This window comes from Theropithecus gelada, chromosome 8 (assembly GCF_003255815.1).
Source record: "Theropithecus gelada isolate Dixy chromosome 8, Tgel_1.0, whole genome shotgun sequence".
Lineage (NCBI taxonomy): Eukaryota > Metazoa > Chordata > Mammalia > Primates > Cercopithecidae > Theropithecus > Theropithecus gelada.
Window position 1 is genome coordinate 7,568,193 of NC_037676.1, and position 18,125 is coordinate 7,586,317.

General features: G+C 37.5%; 1 protein-coding gene across 1 annotated transcript in view; it reads left to right on the forward strand.

Annotated features, from left to right (window-relative positions):
• Positions 1–18,125, forward strand: part of CSMD1 (CUB and Sushi multiple domains 1) — a 2,061,182-nt gene that overhangs the window by 968,581 nt on the left and 1,074,476 nt on the right. Inside the window, exon 4 of the mRNA XM_025393463.1 lies at positions 12,673–12,867. Coding sequence (XP_025249248.1) covers positions 12,673–12,867 — 195 coding nt within the window. The remainder of the gene's footprint in view (positions 1–12,672; positions 12,868–18,125) is intronic.

The window sequence follows — 18,125 nt, forward strand, 5'->3', positions numbered from 1 at the left end:
TGTCCTGATGCTCCTGACTCTTCTCCCTCCCTCTGGAGGGGTTGCTGGCCCCTGAGATGTGACCCTCCAGTTAGATTGAGTTAAGCATCTTTTGTGGTAAAGAATTTTAGAGCTTGGAATGACAGAAAGTAGACTGAGATTGCCTTGAGCTTATTAAGACAAGGTTCTAATAAGTAAATGGTAAACAGAATTGCGTTCTGTCTTATTTTTAAATTTTGCATTAATTTTCAGAGATGATTTCTCTGTTTTTCCTTTGCCAATTTTATATTTTTTAATTTGCAATAAGGAAGTATGAGAAAATAAGAGAAGTTACATGTATTTGAAACAGCAGTTATTGTGCAGATGCCTCAACTTTTAGAATGAATGAGTCCACCCCACCTCTTGTCTTCTTTCTTACTGTTAAGATGAGAAGATGTGAGCCAGAAAGTATAATATCAAATAATATCACAGAGACAAGCAGTGGGCAAGAAAAGACAGGAAACCTGGTCTCCTAATTATTCAGCCTTTTTTTAAAAATTAAACTCTGCCAAAATTATTTCTTTCTAACATTACAGTTGCATTTAAAAGCATTTCAATTATATCAACACAATTGCGACAGTAAGTCGTGGAAATATCATAGGTCTATACAGATGCAGGTTTATCTCTGTCATCTTAACTGAGTTGCTTAGCCTCTCTGGGTCTCATCATCTTTATATGTGAAACTGGAATAATGATGCCTCATTTGGAGACATGTAAGTTTTGAAACACCATATATAAAGCGGTCCAGCATTTGAAACAGAAGCTCAGCAAAGTATCAATAGTATCTATTGGTAATAAACCTTATTTTAAGGTAATTGAATCTGTAATTCAGAACACTGAAATAAATGTATAGTTTCACCCAGGAGCCGCCACTCCTAGAATTAAAAAATGCATTCGGTCTTTTGAGATTCCAGTTTGGCTATTCTACATTCATTTCCCCCTCAAGGCGGCCGGCCAGCGGCACACATAAAGCTATTTGTCTTTTATCATTATCTTACTGTTATCTGTTTGTCTATTTATATTTAAAATACTTTTTCCTGAAGACAACATAATACTGGTTGTATTTTTCACCCAGTATCATGATGTCTACCTTGTAACTGTGAGGTTCATGTCATCTATGCTTCCTGTGTTTATTGGTAAGGCTGTGTTTAATTTTACTACCTTGCAGTTTGCTTCATATTTGTCATTCATTTTCTTTTTTCCCCTTCTTTTTATGTTTTCCTTTTGTTGGATTGGGTACTTTTTGTGATTCGTTTTATCTCCTGTGCTAGTTTAATAGCTGTAACATTTGTCTTTGCTGTTTTAGGGGTGACTTTAGACTTTATGGTACTCTCCCATAATCTACTGTGATGTTATACTGCTGCTTTTTTGTTTGTTTTGTTTTATTTTGTTTTTTTAGACAGAGTCTTGCTGTGTCACCCAGGCTGGAAGTGCAGTGGTGCAATTTCGGCTTACTGCAACCTCCGCCTCCCAGGTTCAAGCAATTCTCCTGCCTCAACCTCCCAAGTAGCTGGGACTCCAGGTGCCGGTCACCACACCCAGCTAATTTTTTTTTTCTCCCATGTTTAGTAGAGACGGGTTTTAGCTATGTTGGCCGGACTGGTCTTGAATTCCTGAACTCATAATCTGCCTGCCTCGGCCTCCCAAAGTGCTGCGATTACAGGCGTGAGCCACTGTGCCCGGTCTGCGCATATATATATATATATATATATATATATATGAAATGGTACAACATATATATATGTGTGTGTGTGTGTGTGTATATATATATACACACACACAAAAAAGTTTTCTTCTTATTATGGACATCTTCTTACTTTTTTGCATTATGAGTTTTCTTCTTATTATGGACCTCTTCTTACTTTTTTGCATGCTTAGTACTTTTTGATTGGATGCCAGACACTGTGAATCTCACTTTGACAGGTGCTGAATATTTTTGTATTCTCATAAATGTGTGTGTATATGTATATGCATGTATATACATACACACACACACACACATATATGTTGTACCACTTCACCTATTGTGTAGCAAAGATACAGCAATATACTCTCCTTACCCAGCCTCTGTGGTATTTCTGTCATTTCTGCCACTTCTACATATGTTAGAAACCCAAAATATATATTATTTGGCTTTAAACAGCTAATAATCTTTTAAACAGATTTTAAAAATAAAACATATTGTGTAATTCCCCATACAGGTATCATTCCTGGTGCTTGGCGTTCCTTACTACACTGTTTCCTTCAGCTGGAATGACTCATTTTAATATTCCTTGTGGTATGGGCCTGCTAGTGATGGACTTTCAGTTTTCACATGTCTGAACTTGTTTCTCTACCCTGTGATTTTGCAAAATATTTTTGCCGTGTAAGTTTATTAGATTGACAGTTGTTTTGCTTATTTTTTATTTTGGTATGTTCCAAAAGTTGCTCAGTCTCTCCTTGATTTCATTCTTTCTGAAGATGCATTGCCTGGTACCTTTATCTTTGTCTCTCTACACAGAACCTTACCCCTACCCCCGCTACTATGGATGCTTTAAAGATTTTTTCTTCATTGCTGTATTTAGGCAACTTGATTTTGACATGTGTGATATCGTGCTCTTCATGTTCTTTGCATTTTGCACTTATTGAACTTCTTGTATTTATGAGTTCACTGTTTTAGTAAATTTTGAAGTTTTGGGGTAATTGGTTTTCTTTCTCTTTTCTTTTTTTTTTTTTTTTTTTTGTCCCTCTTTGTGTTCCTTACATTCGGTGACTTTAATTACACACATAGGTCTGCTTGGAGAGATCCCAAAGTTCATTGATTCTCTGCGCTCTTAGTTTTGTTTTGATTTTGTTTGGAAATCTTTTTTTTTTATGTTTCATTTTAAATACTTTATCTTGCTATCTCTACGTGTTCATTAATGTTACCTTCTGCTATATCTATTCTACCTTATAACATCCATTGAGTTTTGAATCTTACATGGTTTTAACTCTAGATATTCAATCTGGGTCTTTTTTTTTTTTTTCTTTTCTTTTTTTACATTTTCCATGTCTCAAGATAACATGTTCCATTATCAGCTGATTGGGAACAGGGCATACAATTCTGATAACAGTTTTAATGTTGGTGTTCACTGATTCAAAATTCTGTTTTATTTCTGGCTCATTTTTCATTTATTGAGTTTTCTTCTTATTATGGACATCTTCTTACTTTTTTGCATGCTTAGTACTTTTTGATTGGATGCCAGACACTGTGAATCTCACTTTGACAGGTGCTGAATATTTTTGTATTCTCATAAATACTCTTGAACATTCTTTCACTGGGGTTTGGTTGAGTATTTTTGGAACAGTTTGATCCTTACAGACACTACTTTTTAAGGCCGAATGTAGGTTGAAACGCGAAAGGTTTCAATGTAGGTTGCTGCTTTCTTAGTAGTAAGCTTGATTTGCATTTAACAATTCTTGTCATAGTTTTGCGAAAATTTATATATGGTTTAATTCTTCTAGTGTTTAAAATGGCAAAGGCCTGGCCGGGCGCGGTGGCTCACGCCTGTAATCCCAGCACTTTGGGAGGCCGAGGTGGGCGGATCACGAGGTCAGGAGATCGAGACCATCCTGGTTAACACGGTGAAACCCCGTCTCTACTAAAAATACAAAAATTAGCCAGGCACGGTGGCGGGCGCCTGTAGTCCCAGCTACTCGGGAGGCTGAGGCAGGAGAATGGCGTGAACCTGGGAGGCGGAGCTTGCAGTGAGCCAAGATCGAGTCACTGCACTCCAGCCTGGGCGACAGAGCAAGACTCCACCTCAGGAAAAAAAAAAAAAAAAAGAAAAAGAAAAAAAGAAAATATAGGACCACATGAGGATTAACTAGTGAGGTCAAAATGTAACACTATAAGATTATTTCATAATTCACACTAGTAAATACACATACTGCTTCTCAAAAGTCGTTTACATAGTCAAAATCATTTTGCAACAACATTTTTATTTTCTCAATTGTCAAGAGCTTCTAATGTCTTTCACGTGCTATTCAAAATCTTTTGAACATCCAGTCCATAGGTTTCAAATCCATTTGCCAACTAGTCGCTTACCTAGTTTCTGACTTTGCTGCAGTCCCTCCTGCAGTGTTTCTGCTGTTATATGAATTTGCCTGGAGAGCTTGAAACATTTTTTTTAAAACTATGTTATAGTTGTGCCCTCAGTTCTACCTAAGAAAACATCGTAAGTCTCCCCAATCCATATATCCCTGTTATTATAACAAAGCTCCATTGTGAACACTGTAGATCAAATGATACCTTATCATCATCTCTTTTGATGTGAGCCACATTTTCATATGAAAGAGCTTTTTGTCGTGCTTGAAAGTAGAGATTCTGAATCCATCATATGCAAGCTCTACCACCAATTCTTAGCAGTTATGTGTCATGGAAGTGACTTGATCTCCCTGCAGCATGCTTTTTGTTTGTTTAAAATGGGCATAATAATAGTACTTACTCATATACACTCTTAATATATACAAACTACTTAGAACAGTGTCTAGCACATAGTATGTGTTGTACAAGTATTTCCAGTTATAAGGCAGAAATAATGAAGTAGACTTAATATTGATAAGTGAAAAATTAGGATGTCCGTCTCCTTTACTTCCATTACAACTAGGCTCGCATTTTAATAATAGCCTTGACTCTGATACCCTTTACAAATACTGTTTCTGAAATTGGGATATGTTAAAATCTCTGTATACTATGAAAATTGTATTATTTCCCTAGCATTTGCATGGTGCTTTAGAGTTGGGAAAATAAACTTAAAAGTCCTGACATGTATGGAACGCTTAACCTGTGCCAAGTACCCTGACGTTTTGTGATATCTTTTTACAATTTTCTGTAATAAACCCACGAGTAAGCTTTACTTTTCATTCCCCTTTTTAAGATGTGGAAACTAAGGTCTACGTAATTTGTCCAGAGTTACAAAACCAGTTTCTGGAGCAGAAACCCAAATCTATCTCATGCCAGGTCTGATGACTGTAACTCACTGTGCCGTATAATTTTCTATAAATGCTTGCCACAACGACTTCCCCCACATCAATTTATCTTTCCTTTCTTATTTGGCCAAATCTTGCCCTTTCCCACCTGTAAGTATATTTACAACCCACTTCCTCATTGAGTTCTTCTCAGCCAGTTCCTATTACTTCCCATAGTAATGCTTTCCATGAGGTCCTTCACTTTCACGGTCGTTCGTCATCCTGGAGAATGAGACTTTTTGAAAATAGAAGGCATTCAGTGACTGCCACCTCCTGGGAGGTCCTCATTGCTTTTGTCATAAATGCTTCCTCAGCACCTTCTCCTTTTACAGATTGGCCCACATTCAGAGAGCCAGTAAAGAGAAGCAATGTCAGCTTACACGATTTGAAAATCTGATTTTTTAATGTGATCCTGGAAATTATATAACCCGGTTTTTCTAATCCTTCCCAAAGCCAGGAGAGAGAGTGGGGTGAAGAACTTTCAGCAGCAAATAGTCCAAAGGAAACACATCTGATGTCGTTGGTTTACATAGGAAGTGCACATCATGAAGGAATTTGGAGTTATATTACCTTAAGCTACCAGTAGACTACTAGACAGGCAAAGTGTAAAGAAATGGACAGGAACCCTAAGGGACCCAGATTCCAAATGAATGCACCTCATGAAAGTTCACTGATTGTACACATGCTGTTAAAAATGCTGCCATTCCTCTGATGAATTTCAAACTTCTTTTCGATAGCCTTGTCTCATGTAGTAATGAATATTAATGTTGTACTTTATTGTAGTATCATACTTTAACTTTTCTTGTGGGAAGATATTTAATATGACATCCACTTAATTATTGAAACAGCTGGGTTAAAGGTTTGACGTGATAGCCCAATTAAGTCACTGAATTGTGACCATATGTACTTGCCAAATTGAGTGTTACGGAGAGAATTTTTGTGTGCATATTTAGAATGGCAGCCTGTGTTTCAAGTTTCGAGCCCTGGTATACAAACTTGGCTTCATGAGGTCTGACGGAAACCTGCCATGAGAGGAAAGAAATGTTTCCAGAACTCTTTCAAGAAATCCTTTCACATTACCAAATGTCTGCGTTGGGCGCAGAATTCCCATCACCTAAATAAGTATTGCTTTCTTGAAGCATCTATGGGAAAGAGTGCAAATGGCTCAGGAAATAAAGAAAATTAAAAGTAGAGTTTATGTCAACTCAGTATTTACTAAATTCTTCATGTGTATTTATTACTTGTGGGAGTCTTAAAGGGACATGCATAATCTTCAGGCAAACTGGTTAAAAATTTAGTTAAAATGAAATTGGCAGAAGTGAGATTGGGTTGAATTTACTTGCTTTTAAATTAGTTTTTCTCAACCACTGAATTATCGTATTTTGGCAATTTTTGTGTCTGTGTCTTAAATCTTTGCATAGACCTACCAACAATTCCATCAATATTTTACGATTTGTAAGTTTTTTGATTTTATTAATAAAATTGCTGACAGATTTATAATACTATGTCCATGTTACAATTGTTAGTGTTCGCAACTGGAAGAAAATATTTTAATTTAGTCTTAATTATTTCTATTTATTTGTTCACATTGTTCCCATTAAAATTTTTACAAAGCTTTTTAAAAAGAAAATTCTTTGAAGATAAAAATTCCCAGCTCCTAAATCATAAATTTATAACTTTGTGTCACCAACAAGTGACTTTAAACCCTAAATAGTAGATGTAATCACTTTTTCCCATTTTCTAAGTTATTTTGCTTCCAAAATCCTTAAATTAATTTTAAGCCTCTGATACTTATTTACACTTTTTGCCAAGTGTGGAAATAAAGTGACTAAAATTATACATTATTTATTGATTCATTGTTTCTAAAATAGCATTTTGTCCAACTGAATTTTGAAAAACTTTTTTTCCTATTCCCACTAAGCTTATGAGCTATGTGAATTTTAGTTATTGTATATACGTATAGGAAAATATATGATCTACTTTATAATATATTAATATTTATATACAAAGATAAACAGATCAATTCCAACCTGGAATGATTCAAGGCCCTCAGAACTATTAACGGCTGTTTACAATAAAATCTGATAGAGTCATATAAAGAACAGATATTTGGAAACCTGTTATCTCATTCAATCTTGACACCTTCCCCTGTAAAATAAATACTGATGGGAAAACATTTTCAGTAAATTAGCAGAACTGATAAATGTAAAAGAAGAGACCTAAAGGCCATTCTCCTTTCCATTACAATCCTTGTCAATTGAAAAACAGCAGCTTGCAAAGACTGTGTCTGATGTGTGTTTTTCAAATTCTTTTATAATTAAGTGTCAAGATGTTAAAGTAAAGACAAAAATACGTAGACAAGAGAAAGAAGCAAACCATTAAAGTGGTCAAAGATGCCCCAGAAGTAGACGTCCTCTTTATCCTCTGTAACGCCACTGGGCTGTTGCTGGAGCTGATGGCCGTTGCTGTTACAGCAAATGCTCACTTCATGTGCTCAGTAGGTTCTGGGAAAATGTGGCTGTAAGAAAAACAACATATGACAAACCAATTTTCCCACAGGCTAATTGATATAAACAAAAGTAAAGTTCCTATGGCATATTACTCGCCGTGCAAAACATGACCAAAATTCTAAATATTAAAGATCAAAACACTTCTAACATTGAACACTGACATAGATGTGAGCTATACATTCATTTAAGAAAGATTAATAAAAACAAGTAAAATAGTTTATCCAATTATTTGAGTTTTGGGTTGTGGGTGCCCAGAGTTGTCTCAGCAGCTCAGGGTGCCAGGTGGGCACCAGCCCTGGATAAGGTACCCTACCATGGCAGGGTCACACACACAGACAGGGACCCAGGGCACATGCCAATGAACCTAACATGCAAACATGCACATCTTTGGGATATGGAGGAAACTGGACATACGTCATGCAGACATGGAAAGAACAGACAGTGGCCCTGGTCAGGAATCTATTTATTTTTCTCATCCATGTTGTAATGAAATAGTGGTGATGACAACAGTGCTATTTGAGGGCCTGCTGTAAAATAAAAGCCTGCAACTGCACCTGGAAAAGGATCATTTACGTCAGATACAATGGGAAATGCAATTTCGTCAAAAGAACAGGAATGCTCTCCATTGATGTCTAGCTTTTTCTTTGACGTCTGCTACTTCTAACATCTGCCTTAATTTTTCCCTATTAAAAATACCTTTTCTAAATTGATGAAATTGAACGGAATGAATAGTTTTCATATTCAATTTTATGGGAGTAGCTGTCTGTTGGAAGTTTGAAGACATGGGTGTTTACAAATATTTCTTTTCAGAAACTTTGGGGAGATTCTTGTATTCAGTAATGATATTTTCCCTTCAAAAATATGTAAGTTAGTACGTTTCTACACTGCTGGAAAATACCATTGCACAGTACAATGGTAAAAATTTTGGAGGGCTCCAGTTCTCTTTAAATTTACTAAATATACTGTAGATAATAAAGTGTGAGGCTTGACCGTAACAACAGTATCTTGAGATATGTTACACGCAGTCATGTGTCACTTAACAGCAGGGATGCATTCCAAGAAATGCATCCTTAGGCGATTTTGTCCCTGTGCAAACATCACAGAGTGCACTTACACAAACCCAAGTTTTGCAGCCTACTACATACCTAGGATGTATTATGGTGTAGCCTAGTGCTCCTAGGGTACAGACCTGTACAGCATGTGGCTATACTGAATACTGTAGGCAACTGGAACATAATAGTAAGTATATGTGTCTGTAAGCATAGAAAAGGTACAATAATAAAACAGTATTAAAAATTTAAAAAGTTACACTTGTATAGGACATTTACCGGGAATAGAGCTTGTGGGGCTGGAAGTTGCTCTGGGTGAGTCAGTGTGTGAGTGAGGCGTGAATGTGAAGGCCTAGGACAGGACCGTGTACTACTGTAGACTTCATAAACACTGTACACTTAGACTACCCTAAATGTGTAAAAACACATTTTTCTTTTTTAATCATAAATTAAGCTTAATATAACCTCACTTCATAAACTTCTTTTTCATTTTTAAACATTTGACTCTTCTGTAATAATATTTAACTGAAAACACAAACATTGCACAGTTGTACAAAACACTTATATTGTTATTCTACAAGATTTTCTCTATTTAAAATTTATATATTTTTACTTCTTAAACTGTATTCATTAAAAATTAAGACACACACACACTAGCCTAGGCCTGCACAGGGTTGTCTCTTCCACTTTCACGTCTTGTCGCACCAGAAGGTCTTCGGGGCAAGGACGGGTATGGAGCTTTCGTCTCCTAAAGATAACAGCGCTTCCTTCTGGAATCCTTCCTGAAGGACCTAAGGTTGTTTTACAGTTAAATCGTTATTTTTTTTTTTTTAGTGGAAGCAGCACACTGAAATAATATAAAAAGTGTAGTATAGTAAATACAAAAACCAGCAACAGTTGTTCATGATTATCATCAAGCATATGTAGTGAACTTAATTGTATGTGCTATACATTTGTATGACTGGCAGCTCAGGTGGTTCGTTCACACCGGCGTCACCACAAACATGTGCGTTGCACCTGGCATTACCACATTGTGATGGCTACAACATCAGTAGGCCACCATCTCCTGGGACCGACGTTGTATATGAAGCCTATCAGTGAGCTGTTGTTAGGCAACTCACAACCATATATTACTATAGAATGTTCCAATGATCTTTCTACACGATAATCATTTACATTATTCATACCAAAGTGAATTGAAAAAAATAATTTCAGGCTCTTTTAACCAAAAAAATGTATAGCAGAGTCACACAGACTAAGTTCCATTTCCAGAGTGGTTCATTTGGATTTTCCATGCATGACAATGACTGGTCATTGTGGTTAGCTTTAGCAGGCTTTTTTGATGGATTTCCATTGATAACCCTTGTCTTTGAGGAACAATTATCTGGACACCTTCTGTTGGAAAATGTGTGCCTTCTAAGAAGAATTAGCAGTAGCAGTTAAAAATAATAATGACCCTAAGAAGACATGATGATTTATTTCAAATATTCGTGGACATTAAAGAAAAACATCAAAAATCTTTTTGTCACACGTTTCCTTTTTTTATCACTGTTTCTCACTCTTCCCATTTACGGTGGCTATTCAGCCTGTGTCTTTGACCATAAGAGCTCTCGGCCCAGCTGATGGACACAGCATTCTGGTCATAAGTTGAAGGGCTGCCCTGATAAAATGGAAAGTTTTTCTTCCTTATAAATGTCACTTTTAATATACTATAAATAGCACAGATTTTTGCTTTAGGGATAGTGAATGTGGAATTAAATTCAGAATTTTCTTATTTAAAAAGACAACAAAAATGATTGTAGACGATATTGAACTATTTTCTGTTGTGTTTTTAAACAGATTTTTGTAGACTGCTCTCAGAAATTATTTCTTAAAAACTAGAACTGAAAAAACTTTATGTAAATAGAGATTTCATAAACATGTCAATAATATTCAATATCTAAGCACTGGTATTTATTTCCTAAGTATTTCTACATAACCCAGTTTGTACTTAAGTAATATCATGATAAATAAAAATAACTTTAGAAATAGCTGAGATTCCTTTCTCATATTCTAAAAAAGTTCTATATGTTTCTCAGTTTAAAAACTAATAAAACAGAAAATATTGTTCTGCATTATACCAATACATTAAAATACACCCTAATGCCGATGCAAAGACAATGGATACGGACACAACATAGTTTCGGTTCAGTTGAAAATACATTTTTATTTTTGAAATCTTTTTATTTCCCTACTAGTAAATTTCATAGCTTATTTGAATACAAATAGTAGCAGCTAATTTACTGATGACATACTAAATTTAAACCATAGATACGGAGACAATAGCCCACAGTGATGAATTTCATCCATTCAACTGAATGGTGCACCAGTTCAGTTCAAAATCGTGTTCTATGAGTATGGAATGGAGTTTCAAGTCGATTGATTTAGACAGAGAATCATATCAAGGAAAAAGTGAGAGGATCAAAAAAACCAGAATCAATACCCCATTATTGAAATCATCAATGAAAAGAGTCAAACTCTGTAAAATATTTGAAAAGATTTATTCTGAGTCAAATACGAGTGGCCAATGGTCCATGACACAGCCCTCAGGAGGTCCTGAGAACAACTGACCAAGGTGATTGAGCCACAACTTACTTTTACACATTGTAGGGAGACATAAGACATCAATCAATACACATAAGACATACATTAATTCAGTCTGGAAAGGCAGGACAACTAGAAGTGGGAGCTTCCAAGTCATAGGTAGAGTCAAAGATTATTTGTTTGTTTTTGTTTTTGTTTTTTGAGACAGAGTCTCACTCTGTCACACAGGCTGGAGTGCAGTGGCGCGATCTCAGCTCACTGCAACCTCCGTCTCCCGGGTTCATGCCATTCTCCTGCCTCAGCTTCCTGAATAGCTGGGACTAGAGGCACCTGCCACCATGCCCGGGTATTTTTTTTGTATTTTTAGTAAAGACAGGGTTTCACCATGTTAGCCAGGATGGTCTTAATCTACTGACCTCATGATCCACTCCACCTACCTCGGCCTCCCAAAGTGCTGGGACTACAGGCATGAGCTACCGTTCCTGGCCAGGTTTTTTTTTTTTTTCTTTTTTCATATTGGAAATTAATTGAAGGACTTAAGTTACTGTCTAAAGGCATGGAATCAATAGAAAGGAATGTCTCGGTTAGAATAAAGGGTTGCAGAGACCAATGTTTTTATCATGCATAGAAAGCCTCCAGGTAGCAAGTTTCCGAAAACAGATCGCCTGTGTTTCTTATCGGAAGTAAGGAGCCTCTTCTATCGGTAATTCCAAAAGGGAAGAGGGTATAATGAGGCATATCTGGCTCCCCGAACTAGTTTTTCAGGTTAACTTTGGAATCACCCTGGCTGAGAGGATGTGTCCATTCAGATGGTTGACAGGCTTTGACTTTTATTCTTGGTTTGCAAAATGCAAGTGAATTCAGTATTTGTGTTGTCAAAACAGCACTGAAATTTACTTTTGAATCAGACACTATAAATGGACAGAGCCTGGCTGCGGTCCTGGAATACAGTAGTGGAACCCTTTTTTGTGCATTGATGGATGAATGCATGAGATTTCTAATTTATTATTTAATTCAATTGCTTATCCATCAAATGTTGATTGAGCATTGGGTAATGATGTGTAACAGACACCGTACCGGTCCTGGAAGCATAGAAATAAATAGGGTATGAGCATTCACTCTTGCAGTGTTTCCGATACCGCTGTTTTAGATTTCCGTAGTCTACTGTGTCTGACTGCTGACGCTGATATCTGGTTACTCACTATAGGAGTACGTAGAATTTCATGACTAGAAAAATATAATCTAGACATTATCCGGAACACTGAATAAAAGCAGGACTATATTTTTCTCTCAACAAAATGCATTTATTTACACTTGATAATGTTTATAAAAGTGCTATACTGCAGATATTCTAAAACTGGAAGACATTTTCTCAGTTTAACTTTTAGGAACAATTAATATTTTTCTGATACTAGAGATTTTCTCATTTTAATAATTCAAAAATGGTGTCTGTTTTGTGTTATAAGTGGCTCTCCATAGAAAATTTAACTTGCTTTTTCTCCTTTCTTTTCTCTTTCCAATAGTTTTACCTAGCCACACTTGTGGAAATCCTGGAGAAATCCTGAAAGGTGTTCTCCACGGAACGAGATTCAACATAGGAGACAAAATCCGATACAGCTGCCTCTCTGGCTACATCTTGGAAGGCCACGCCATCCTGACCTGCATTGTTAGCCCAGGAAATGGTGCCTCGTGGGACTTCCCAGCTCCCTTTTGCAGAGGTACAGTGCTACAAGGGGGCTGGTGAGCAGACTCCAGAGCAGGGCAATGGCTTTGGAGCTGCTTTTATAAAAGTTTCCACTTAAATGAAAAGATGACATGTTGGGATGACTCTCACTGTGTCAGCTCATTCTGCTCCTGAAAGCAATATTGCATGTTATTACTATGTAAGAAATAACATGTAACATGCAATATTTAATATTACATGTTATTAGTATGTAAGTAATAACATGTAATGTGTCATAATAATATATAATATTACATGTTATAATATGAAAGAAATCATGATTGGACCACATAAGGTCAATAGCAAGTTTAGGACTTGTGATATGGTTTGGTTGTGTCCTCACCCAAATCTTATCTTGAACTGTAACTCCCACAATTCCCACATGTTGTAGGGGGAACCTCGTGGAAGGTAATTTAATCACAGGGGCAGGTGTTTCCTGTGCCATTCTCATCATAGCAAATAAGTCCCATGAGATCTGATGGTTTCAGAAAGAGGAGTTTCCCTGCACAAGCTCTCCCTTTGCCTGCTGCCATCCATGTAAGACATGACTTGTTCCTCCTTGCCTTCTGCTATGATTGTGAGGCTTCCCCAGCCACTTGGAACTGTTAGTCTATCAAACTTCTTTCTTTTGTAAATTGTCCAGGCTCAGGTATGTCTTTATCAGCAGCGTGAAAAGGAACTAATACAGTAGATTGGTACCAGGAGTGGGGTACTCCTGAAAAGATACCAAAAGATGTGGAAGCAACTTTGGAACTGGATAATAGGCAGAGGTTAGAACAGTTTGGAAGGCTCAGAAGAAGACAGGAAAATGTGGGAAAGTTTGGAACTCTCTAGAGACTTGTTGGATGACTTTGACCAAAATGCTGATAATGATAGGGACAATGAAATCTAGGCTGAGGTAGCCTCAGATGGAGATAAGAAACTTGTTGGGAACTGGGCCACAGGTGACTCTTGTTATGTTTTAGCAAAGATACTGGCAGCATTTTGCCCCTGCCCTAGAGAGCTGTGGAACTTTGAACTTGAGAGAGATGATTTGGGGTATCTGGCAGAAGAAATTTCTAAGAAGCAAAGCATTCAAGAGGTGACTTGGGTGCTGTAAAGGCATTCAGTTTTATAAGGGAAGCAGAACATAAAAGTTCATGAACTTTGCAACCTGACAATGTGATAGAAAAGAAAATCCCATTTTCCAAGGAGAAATTCAAGCCAACTGTAGAAATTTGCATAAGTAATGAGAAGCCAAATGTTAATCCCCAAGACAATGGGGAAAATGTCTCCAGGGCATGTCAGAGGTCTTCACAGTAGCTCCTCCCATCACAGGCCTGGAGGCCTAGGAGAAAAAAGTGGTTTTGCGGGCCAGACCAAGGGTCCCCATGCTGTGTACAGCCTAGAGACTTGGTGCCCTGCATCTTAGCTGTTCCAGCTGTGGCTGAAAGGAGCAACACAGAGATCAGGCTGTGGCTTCAGAGGGTGTAAGCCTCAAGCCCTGGCAGCTTACACGTGGTGTTGAGCCTGCAAATGTGTAGAAGTCAAGAATTTGGGTTTGGGAACCTCTGCTTAGATTTCAGAGGATGTAAGGAAATTCCTGGATGTCCAGATAGGATTTTGCTATGGAGGGTGGGCGGTAGGGGCGGCTCATGGAGAACCTTTGCTGGGGCAGTGCAGAAGGGAAATGTTGGGTCAGAGCTCCCCCACGGAGTCCCTACTGGGGCACTGCCTAGTTGAGCTGTGAGAAAAGGGCCACCATCCTTCAGATGCCAGAATGGTAGATCCACTAACACTTTGCATCATGTACCTGGAAAACCTGCAGACACTTAATGCCAGCCCATGAAAGCAGCCAGGAGGGAAGCTGTACTCTTCAAAGCCACAGGGGCATAGTTGCCCAAGGGTGTGGGAATTCACCTCTTACATCAGCATGACCTGAATGTGAGACACAAAGTCAAAGGAAATCATTTTGGAGCTTTAAGATTTGACTGTCCTGCTGGGTTTTGTACTTGCATAGGGCCTATAGACCCTTTGTTTTGGCCAATTTCTCCCATTTTTGAAAGGCTGTATTTACCCAATTCCTGTACCAGCATTATGTGTAGGAAGTAACTAGCTTGCATTTTATTTTACAGGCTTATAGGAGGAAGGGACTTGCCTTGTCTCAGATAAGACTTTGGAATGTGGACTTTTGAGTTAATGCTGAAATAAGCTAAGACTTTAGGGGACTGTTGGGAAGGCATGGTTGGTTTTGAAATGTGAGGACATGAGATTTGGGTGGGGCCAGGAACAAAATGATATGGTTTCACTGTGTCCCCACCAAAATCTCATCTTGAATTGCAACTCCCACAATTCTCACATGTTGTGGGAGGAAGCCACTGGGAGGTAATCAAATCATGGAGGCAGTTCTTTCCGTGCTGTTCTTGTGATAGTAAATAAGTCTCTCAAGATCTGATGGTTTTAAAAATGGGAGTTTCTCTGCACAAGCTGACTTTGCCTGCTGCTATGCATGTAAGGCGTGGCCTGGTCCTCCTTGCCTTCCACCATGATTGTAAGGCTTCCCCAGCCACATAGAACTGTACGTCCATTAAACCTCTTTCTTTTGCAAATTGTGCAATCTTGGGTATGCATTATCACCAGCGTGAAAACAGACTAATTCAACTTATTATTATATCCCCCAAATATCCAAAATTGTTTTCATTGTATTTTTCAATCTTCAGGGATTTCTGCCTATTTTCATCATCTCTTGTTGCAGGATTCGAAGATTTGATGCCAATGTTTATGTCCTTCTAGCCCTGTTGCCTCTGTTTTATCTTTTGTTACTAAAAATTACAAACACTCCTTGACCATTTAGTGTGTATATTTTAAGAACTCTTTCAACACTCTCAGACTTCTCAGATAAGGTGATTGTAAGTTAGTGCCCTCTTCCAAGTGCCATTGTCACATTTCAGAGCAAGATGAGAATTCCTTTACCTGGAGCACTGCTATTCTCACATTTTCCAAAAATATTATTTTACTGTTCCAATGACTTTAGAAAAGAGCATACTTCAATTCTTAGGTTTTGACTTTCCTAAGAGAAACTCATCTTTTGAGTACAAAATTAAAAGCATAGGTAACATTTATTGAGGTCTTAATGAGATTCCAGAAAAAGTGCTAAACACTTCACTTGGATTATACCATTTAACTCTCATAACAAGCCACAAATGTAGTAATTATTTACACTCATTTAAAAGGTAAAGAAATAGAGTTTTAATTTCCAAAAGGTTCCAGAGATAGTAAATGTTAAGACCCAAACATAAATCTGGCTTTTAATCTAGGCTTGAAAGCATGTCAATTCACAGCCTCCACTGCAAGTGATAATGTGACATTATATTATTTCCTTCAGTATGCTTTTCGTTTATCCTTTGCTAGTTATTGCATATTTGCCTATTTTTTTCTTTTTTTGTAAAATGTTACAGTCTTATGAGATCTGCTTGATGCTTCTTATATTCGTAATGGCATATGATGACCACGACTACTACTACTACCACCACCCCACAAGGTAGTATGTATTGTCCACTTATTCTAAGTCAGCCATTACTTTAGCAAATTTAATCTTTGTAAGTAGGCATTTTATGAAAGATTCATATTATAGGTGGAGAATCTGGATGTTACGTAGGAAAAGTGACTTTCTCAAGGTGTTCCTGCTAATAGATGTTAGAGTTGGGATTAATCATATTCAAATTATTCCTCTGTCCTAGACAAATTCATAAGATGATGACTTCCTCCTGTAGATGCCCATTATTTCTTCTAAAATGCTCATTTTCTCTGCACATTCCTGAAGTTTATTATGTCCCTTTTCATTTTTTTCTTATTATTAATTACTTTTCATCTTTATGTTGTCAAAACAGTGGTGACCTCAAAATCTAAACCTATATCCCATTTCCCTTGCTTTCCACAGATTTTTCTCAAGTAATTGATCTCATTTAAGGATGGTCTCATTGGGCATCCTAAATATATTCTTCCTTCTTCCTTATTTCTACCATTATTTCCATTACATTCTCACTCTCAGAAAAAAAAAAAAAACCAAAGTGACTCTGGCTTTGTTCTCTTTATTTACTTTATAATAGATCATGTAGATCTCAAGTCATGCTCTTTGTTTCCTTTCGAAGTGTCTCTGCCTTACTTCCATTTCTACATATACTGTACTATTTTAGTTATTTATTTCCCTTCTCAACCAGACTGGCTTCAAGTTTGTTGAATGGGCCCCCATGTCTAGAATGTCAGCTGTCATCTGTATTAGTCCATTCTCATGCTACTATGAAGAAATACCTGAGACTAGGTAATTTATAAAGAAAAGAGGTTAATTGACTCACAGTTCTACATGGCTGTGGAGGCCTCAGGAAACTTACAATCATGATGGAAGGCACCTCTTCACAGGACAGCAGGAGCGAGAAGTGCAGAGTGAAGAGGGGAAACCCCTTATAAAACCACCAGATCTTATGAGAACTCACTCACTATCACAAGAACAGCATGGAGGAGCCACCCCCCTGATCTAACCTCCTCCCACAAGGTCCCTCCCAAACACATGGGGAGTAGGGGATTAGAATTCAGATTACAATTCAAGGTGAGATTTTCAGTGCGGACACAGCCAAACCAAATCATCATTCTGCTTTCTACTCCTGCCTCACTCTCTCCTAACATCCATCTTCATTCTAACCTTTCTTTTGTCAGCCAAACCACTTTGGTGACTCAACAAGAATAAAGTACAAACCTACAACATGGCTTCCTATGTGCTCCTTACCTCATCATAACTAAATGGTGCAATTCCACCTGGTAGTGTACCCAACATGAGTGTAAAGCTTTTCGCTCTACAAAGCTGTGTTTTTCTGTGGCTAACCTATCCTGGCTGGCCTGAGAACTATCTGCTTCTCTGTGTTCCACGACATCATGTGGTTAACTTGCTATCTGTCATGGTGGGACTATACCATAAGAATTGGGCAAACACTGCAAAGTAGGTTGTCAGTTTGTTTGTTTGTTTGTTTGTTGTTTGGTTGGTTTTTAAGAAATTCGCTCAGCAGCATACCACACCATGCCACATTCCAAACTTTTGCTCAGGTTTTTACACTGCCACAGAGTCTCCCTGTCATATCCCTACAGCCATAAATCTTACTCATTTGTCAACTTCAAACAGAAGTCTAAATTTTGGCTTGTCATTGCAACCTCTTCTTACAATTTCTTTAAGGAAAAAAAAAAGCCCCTTGGTCTCTCAGATAGCATGTATCTGATTGCGAT